We start from the raw sequence: 8,211 nt of genomic DNA on the forward strand, positions 1-8,211 counted from the left end.
TATCTATGTTTTTTTTATTATTTATATGCCTTTTATCAATAAAGGTCAGAAATATATTAATTTTGAATGATTAAATTTAAATTCACCAAATACAAATAAAATGGTATTTTAAAGGAATCTATTTAAAAATATTTGTATTTTATAGCAAAAAGTTTCAAAAGTAAAAAAAAAACTTTTGAAGGAATTTTTCTATTTATAAGCATTTTCATTTTTTTAAACATATTTTTTTCTTTTTAAAATTTCAAATTAAATAATCGTAGGTGGGGTCTCAACTCTCAAATGCAAAATAAGTCTCCTGGAAGTAAAATAAAACCCTCGAACCGACCTGCAAAGTTTAGAAACGTTTTCCAACGTTTGCCTCTCCTCACGATTTCGCGTCGTCGTCTTCTCCGGCAGCGGCGACCGGCTCGGCGGCGCAGTTCATTCGGTGTATAGTCTATCCACTACCGGCATCCATTTCCATTAGGTCTGATGGTTCATCTTCCAATTCCCTGTTTTTGCTTCTCGTAGTATTTCTCTCTCTCTCTTGTTCTGTTGAAATCTCTCCGAATTTCACTGGCATGTTCTTCTCTTGAGGCGCCATATGCAGAGTCTTTGTTATCAACATCTGCTGTTACTTACATAACTTTCCTCCTTGACTCGGTGTAGATTGTCGGTTTGCTCGGAGGATCGAGTAAAGAACTTGTAGTTTTGTTCTTGTGCTTGTCTGAGATGTTCTAAATATGTTGTAATGTACGAAGTATAAATTCATGGAATTGTATGAAAGTATAGATTTTTTTTCATCAAGTCTATAGCGTGATTCCTTTCCTAGTTTAAATGGAGCGGAGCTATATGGATAGAAATTAGCTAATCTCTTTATGGTGCTTATCTTTGTTGTTCGACTGTTTCATACAATGTTGAGACGTTTAATCTTTATCCGGCGCTGATGAATGTTAAATTTTCATTTCACTTTCAGGAAAGTGAGGCAATATTGAGGAATTTTCCCAATGGCAAAGAATCAATCTGTTTTGATCAAAGACACAGTATATAAATTGCAGCTTGCACTCCTTGAGGGCATTCAAAATGAGAACCAGCTATTTGCAGCTGGGTCTCTGATGTCTCGGAGTGACTATGAAGATGTGGTGACTGAGCGGTCTATTGCAAACCTCTGTGGGTATCCGTTATGCCATTCTAATTTGTCGTCTGATAACACTAGGAGAGGCCGGTACAGAATTTCATTGAAAGAACATAAGGTGTATGATTTACAAGAGACGTATAAGTACTGCTCTTCCACTTGCCTCATTAACAGCCGTGCCTTTTCTGGGAGATTGCAAAATGAGAGATGTTCGGTTATGAATCCCGAGAAACTTAAAGAAATTCTTAGACTGTTTGAGAATCTGAGTTTGGATTCTAAGGAAAATGTGGGGAATAATTGTGATTTAGGGCTTGAAATTCAGGAGAATATAGAAAGCAATACTGGAGAAGTTCCCATTGAAGAGTGGATGGGTCCATCAAATGCAATTGAAGGCTATGTGCCGCACAGAGATCATAAAATTATGACTTTGCCCAGCAAGGATGGGAAAGAATCCAAGGATGGTAACTTTTTTTTTCCATTTATTTCTTCTCTGTATGCCAAACTTTTTTGTGTTTGGTTGTTGAATTCCATATTGGAGAAACTTATGCATTCAAAAGATGTTCCTAGCAAAAGGGAAAATGTTCTTAGAATGCTAAAATGGAGAAGTGGAATTGTAGATTTATTTGCATGGGTGGTTAAAGGGAGTTTAAGTATGCCGTCATAGGGTCTAATGCTGAACGTTTAGCATTGAACTTTGTCTACTATGCTATGCCCGCAACTTGCTGTGTTTCATTGTTAAATTCGATTCTTTTCGAATCTAATGCATTATTGGGATGTCCCTATGAGAAAAATCGAAGAGAAAAAAAAGCATACTTAGAAAACCCAAGAAAAAAGAAAAAAAGAAAGTGAAACAGTGTTTTATTTCCTCCTGTTAGTTTAATTGAGTTTTGGTGCACTGTTTTAGGTTCTAAAGCTAAAATTAAGCCATTGGGTGGTGGAAAGGATTTCTTCAGCGACCTCTCCTTCACGAGTACTATTCTAACAGATGAAGAGTATAGTGTATCAAAGATATCATCTGGTTTGAAAGAGATGGCTTTTGATACTGATTCAAAGATACAAACTGGAGAACTCTGTGGTAAAGAATCAAAAGACCAATTTACCATTTTGGAAACCCCACATGCTCCAGCTCCCACAAAAAACAGTGTTGGACGTAAGGCAAGAGGATCCAAAGAAAGGACTAAAGTATCAGCCACCAAAGAAAGTACTAATAATTTGTCTGATGCTCCTTCAACTTCAAATCAGTGCAATACTAATTGCAATTTAATGACAGAAGAACCAAGAGGTGGATCCAATGATCTTAGTGGAACTGAGATCAAATCCTCCCTTAAACAACCAGGCAAGAAAAACCTACATCGCTCTGTAACTTGGGCAGATGAAAAGACTGTTGACACCAGTATTATAAACCTTCCAGAGGTCAGAGAAATGGGGAAGAAAAAGGAATGTTCCAGAATCACAAGAAATTTGGTAAATTCTGACAATGATAATGGGGACCTATTACGGGTTGAATCTGCTGAAGCCTGTGCAATGGCACTGACCCAGGCAGCTGAAGCAATTTCTTCTGGGCAAAATGAGGTCTCTGATGCAGGTAATCTACTCTATGCATGATGGTTGAGGTTAATTATTGTACTATATGCTACAAAGATTATATTTCTTGTCTGGTGTTAAGATTATAGTTCTTGTCTGGTGTTGGCCTTAAGATGAGCTCAGTTCTAGTGTTCCCTATATTGATGTATAAACCAATCAGAGATTTAATTTTTGTTGCGTTTCCATTGGCTATTAGCAAATATATTATCATCCCCTTCTCTTCATTCTTTTTCCTTGGAACATTGAAACTTCATCCTACAAAAACACAAACAGTGGCTTTAGTGGTTATAAAGTTGCTGTCTGAATATAAAATTGTTTCTTATCCAAAAAAAGAGAGTTGCTGTATGAATATGAACTAGATGGTTACTCATATAATTTTTCCTTCTGTGTTCTGTTCTTTGTAATACCTCACTAGAAGAAACTTCATATAGTTATTCTTTATGCTTGGTTGTTTGTAATATTCAGTGTCTGAAGCTGGAATTATTATACTGCCGCGTCCAAATGATGGTAATGAAGAAGCATCTACTAATCCTGTCAACGCATCTGAACCACATTCATCCTCAGAGAAGTCTAACAAACTTGGGGTATTACGTTCTGATCTGTTTGATCCCAATGACTCTTGGTATGATGCGCCTCCAGAGGGTTTCAGCCTAACTGTAATCTCCTTTTCTTTTTTTGGACATACCTTCTCTTCATAACCTAAAGATATATATTTTTTCCCCACCACATTTACCTTGTTTTTTTTTTCCCAGTTATCTTCTTTTGCAACCATGTGGATGGCAATCTTTGCATGGATAACATCATCTTCACTGGCCTACATTTATGGAAAAGATGATAAGTTCCATGAGGAATTTCTATACATTGATGGGAAGGAGTATCCAAGGAAAATTGTCTCTGCTGATGGCCGATCTTCTGAAATTAAGCAAACACTTGCTGGATGTCTAACACGGTCAATACCTGGACTTGCTTCTGAACTTAAGCTGTCAACTCCAATATCAAGTTTGGAGCATGGGATGGTAATGATGAATATTCATGACATCGTCTTTTTCTCTCAATATTCTTTGTTTGTGATAATTGAGAACTTACATTAGTTTGCATATATGCCGGGCTTATTTTGTGTTGATATATATGTATATTTTAGTATCTGTGCTACACTGGCACCATTCCCCAGAGGAGTGGGTATCATTTATATTTAGTAGCTATGGCAATTCTTGGTTTTGATACTTCAAGACACTGCCATCTTGATCTAGTTTTTGGAAAATGCTCATGGGAGGTAGGAGTGAATGTTGAATTGGATTCTCTTGAGGTTTAAGGCTTTGTTGAATACGGTTTTCGATAGAGGTTTTGAAGGGTAGTTGTTTTGCTGCATCCTTGATTCAATGTACCTTAGTAGTCCTAGAAGAGGCTTCATTCTCCAAATTTGGCTAATTATAAGCTTATTCTGGATATGAATGCATTGTTGGAGACAGCAATAGACAATATCTAAAATGGAAAGAGGGAACATTCTTGTCTTCAACTTGCTGTATATGGATGTTATCCTATTGTTTTTTTGCTTGGAGGATCTCATCTCACCATGGTGCAACTGCAGAATTTGCTTTTCCATTTTGGATTTTTTGAAGCTCTCACTTTTGAAAATTAGCTAGCCAAGACCATAGTTACAGCCTACAGGTATCAATGGGTCGTAGGAACTAGGAATTGACTAACTCTTACATTTTATTTTACTTCAAAGTTCGAGATTTGACCCATGAAGTAAGTAGTCAGTCCTACCTATAAGGGTAAATCAAAAGGATGGTAACTGATTCTTGAGAAAGTTCAGAGGAAAATTGTGGGACTTTTCTGATCCTACTCCTAGCTGCTCTTTCCTTTTTTCCCCTCCTTTTTTGAAGAAAACATTTCATTGATTGATGAAATAATGGGGGAAAACCTCAACACCAATGGGTGATTAATTAAAAAAAGATGAGCTATAATAAGTTAAAGGATGCTTAAATTTGCACCAAAAACACAGTAGATAAAATGATGTCCATAAAACAATCAAAAGTGGACAGAGTCATTGCCGTCTTGGAGATTTAGGTTATTGGGAACATGAAAGCTGTAAACGATTGCTATACTCTTGAAATGGTTGCAGTGATTCACGATTGTGCTTTCCATGGCACAAGGAGATAAAAAAGTTGATGATTTTAGATTGGCTCACAGAAAGCTGGGCTGTCTTCTTCTAGATCCTCTTCTTTATTTTTAAGGCAGGTGCTGGTATCATTTAAAACAGGGCATCATCGGTTTTGTGATTTGGGTGGGGAGGAATTGAGGTATCCCGATCTCCTCTTTAAACTTGGTTTTTTGGCTTGTGGTTTCAATTATATTGTTATTGTTGAAGACTGGACGGAATTTGCATGGAATTTTGAATTTAGAAGGCATTCCCTTGATTTTGGAAGGTCTTATACATCATGAGAGAAGGATACTGTTAACCCAACTTTGGCATATGAGTGACGTTTATTTATGTTCTTGTGCAGGGACACTTGTTAGACACCATGACTTTCCTTGATGCACTTCCAGCATTCAGAATGAAGCAGTGGCAAGTAATTGTTCTCTTATTTATAGAAGCTTTATCTGTTTGCCAGATTCCTTCACTTGCCTCCCACATGTCAAATAGTAGAAGTCTGTATCACAAGGTTTGGCTACCTATAAATCTCTGCCCTCTTGCTTATTAATGAATCCTCTGTGTTGAGATGAATGTTAAAGAAGCAGTTTAAGAGTAAAAATTGATAAGTTAGATGATCTAAAACGTGCTTTATTTATCAGTTAGCTAATGATAAGTTCTAAAACTGTATACTAGGAGATTTTGAATTGTATGTGTAGAATTGATATCAAATCAACTTGTTTGTGCTCATTTTAAAATGCTAAATGAAAATTAGTTGTTGACATGCTCTTATTCCTCTCCTTGGCTGGAATTTTTTCGTTTCGAGGAAATCACATTAGGATGTTGAAATTGTCGCACATACTTTTTCTGATCAATATTCCATAAAAATATTACTATTTATTGTCCTTTACAATTAAAGCACTTTTGTAGTTTTAACTTTCTTCATCTTTTGGCATCTGCATTCTTTCTTCTACTTTTGTGCTTGCTTCTATATTCATTTTTTTTTTCAGTCAAACCTATGAAAGCATCGTTACTCGAGAAATAAATATTTGTGTTGTCAATTTTATTTCATTTTATTTTTTAAGACAGATATTGGTTTCTTGATTTTACTGCTGGATTTTCCTCTTTCAATCCGAAAATTGAAAGCTGTACCGTTGTAATGTTTAGTTCTCGGGAAAATGCTATTATATAGTTTAATGAGGACCTCTAAAGTTCATTTCATGCTCTTGTGTAGCATAAGTGATTGATCACGAAGAGTATTTGTATATTAAAACTAACCGCGGACAGAATTTTTTATGAAATGCCATATTCCTCGATTCTTAAGTTTGGGTATACTTTAACATCCTGCTCTCACTGTCACGTACATAGGTGCTTGATCGTGCTCAGATACGATCCGACGAATACGAGGTTATGAAAGATCATATATTACCGCTTGGTCGAATAGCTCAATTTTCAGGTGAGAATGATGCCTAAAAAATTAGAACCAACATCTCCAACATAAATATCATCACACTCTAAGGCCGGTTCAAATTTCTGGGGTGGTACTAGTGTAAGTTCCAGATCATATTAATGACCAGTTCCCAGCGAATCCGATTCACAGTACAAAGTAGTCGGTAATCGTGCATGTACTGTTTTTACAGGTAGATTCTCTAGGTATTTCTTTTGGGGAGAATTAGTTGTTCCAAGCTACGCAAACATTTTCTTTAAGGGGACTGCTTATAAACAGGTGTGGTCAATGTGCCATTTGAGGTGATTTTGTATTCTGTTATTTTGGAACATCTCAGTTCTAGATAACATGTTTCTTTGTTCGACTCTTTTTGAGTTTTTAGTCTGAAACGGTCATTATTATGCTTTATGCTTAAAGATGCCAAAAGTTTGAGGGGTGGAGTGGTCAGTGGAGGATGCTGATTTTTATGGAGTAGAATTTCAATTTTCATCATGTAAATATGTTATTATTATTAATTTAATACAAATTAAAGGATCTGATATGAGGAATATATTTCTTTTGGTAAAACGTCAAAGGCTTCAAAATGAAAGAATGAGAGAAAAAAGTTTATAATATATTTTATAGATTTATTATAATTATATATATATATATATATATTAATATATATTATTATATATATATATATATATATATATTTCCTTTAGGAATTCAATTAACTGAAGATAGGGGCTTGAGTCGAGCAAAATGAGCCTTTATTAAAGTATAATTATAAATGTCAGTTTTTTTTAAGCTCATTTTTATTTTAATCATTTTGATAAAAATGGATTAAAATATACTTGAAAAGTTATTTTGAATGGTTGTTAAACACTTTAATTTCTTTTAAAATGTTATCTTTTCTACTACATTGTCAAGTTCCATGTCTCTCACCTTAACTTCATATTGTATCTTTTCATATATTAAAGAAGAAACATTTTGAGATAAAATCTTGATCGCCAAATCTTGAATGGTAGGTGAGCTTGTTCCATACGATGTCTACCATTCAACTTTAAGATAAACATGTTATCATTATATGTGGTATGATTGAAAATACATAGTGACGAAGTTCCTAATATAAAATTAGATGTAATAGCAACAAGATGTGAGAAGCTTTTTAGCATCTCTAAAGTATATCAACTAAAAAAAGAAAAAAACAGAAATATAGTTCAAAATATATTATTCTTAGAAATAATATTTAAAGAATAATACAAACCTCATTTCTAAAATCAGCTACACCAGAACTTAAAAAGTTTATGGTACATTTGGTGAACATCATGGAATAAATCTGGATCATGCCTTACTCCAACTTGATATTGATATCTTGGATTTAAGTAATAAGCTATCAAGTGTTATAATATCACATATTATTAGTAAAGAACAAAATTATGCACTAAAATTTCAAATGACCATAAAGTTGACAAGGGATTATTGCGTGTTGAATGCAATTGATGAGATAGTGCTTTATACCATCTATTTTGAACAACCTTTAATATCCACTTTTGACCTCGATCATTTCTGACTCAATCATTCTTAGACCATCACAAGTCGGTCCGCATATATTAACCACCGATGCACAGAATCCCAGAAAGAGTTATTTAGCACCCGAGATTCTATTTTTTTACCAACTTGTGTGCGACTCAACTTATTTTCAAACCATACATCACTTAAGAACAAATTTCTCAGACCGAACTTCTTCTTCAGTAGGCTGTCTAATACCATAAAGTTGAGAGCAAACCTAGTAGAACTAGGTTTTATAATATCGCCGTCACAAAACTCTCTCGTACCAGTGAACAATCATAAATGAGGCTCGTGATACCCCTAGCAGCTCCGATAACATTTCTTACACTTTCTTGCTTGTTTATGTCCTCACACATAAGATCGATACAATATTTTGCA

At 34.8% G+C, this 8,211-nt stretch overlaps 1 protein-coding gene across 2 annotated transcripts; it reads left to right on the plus strand.

The window, feature by feature from the left end:
• The first annotated feature begins 297 nt into the window (after nt 1–297).
• LOC120082210 (putative RNA polymerase II subunit B1 CTD phosphatase RPAP2 homolog) lies at nt 298–6,771 on the plus strand. Of its 2 annotated transcripts, XR_005483091.1 has the most exons (8): nt 298–466; nt 956–1,575; nt 2,019–2,699; nt 3,164–3,354; nt 3,451–3,714; nt 5,206–5,364; nt 6,201–6,381; nt 6,473–6,771. XR_005483091.1 is itself a non-coding variant. In XM_039037491.1 (7 exons), the coding sequence occupies exons 2-7, from the start codon at nt 987–989 to the stop codon at nt 6,303–6,305; spliced, it is 1,989 nt and encodes a 662-aa protein (XP_038893419.1). In that variant the 5' UTR covers nt 298–466; nt 956–986; the 3' UTR covers nt 6,306–6,771. The 2 variants fall into 2 exon arrangements, 1 of the variants encoding a protein (XP_038893419.1); XM_039037491.1 differs by having other exon boundaries at nt 6,201–6,771.
• The last annotated feature ends 1,440 nt before the right edge of the window (nt 6,772–8,211 follow it).

This window comes from Benincasa hispida, chromosome 1 (genome assembly GCF_009727055.1).
Source record: "Benincasa hispida cultivar B227 chromosome 1, ASM972705v1, whole genome shotgun sequence".
Taxonomy (NCBI): domain Eukaryota; kingdom Viridiplantae; phylum Streptophyta; class Magnoliopsida; order Cucurbitales; family Cucurbitaceae; genus Benincasa; species Benincasa hispida.

What these genes read in the sequence shown, in the direction of transcription:
- LOC120082210 (XM_039037491.1), top strand. Translation starts at nt 987, where the DNA reads ATGGCAAAGAATCAATCTGTTTTGATCAAAGACACAGTATATAAATTG. An exon ending in CAAGTTTGGAGCATGGGATG is followed by an intron (nt 3,715 to 5,205) that starts GTAATGATGAAT and finishes GTTCTTGTGCAG; the next exon opens with GGACACTTGTTAGACACCAT. An exon ending in GTAGAAGTCTGTATCACAAG is followed by an intron (nt 5,365 to 6,200) that starts GTTTGGCTACCT and finishes TCACGTACATAG; the next exon opens with GTGCTTGATCGTGCTCAGAT.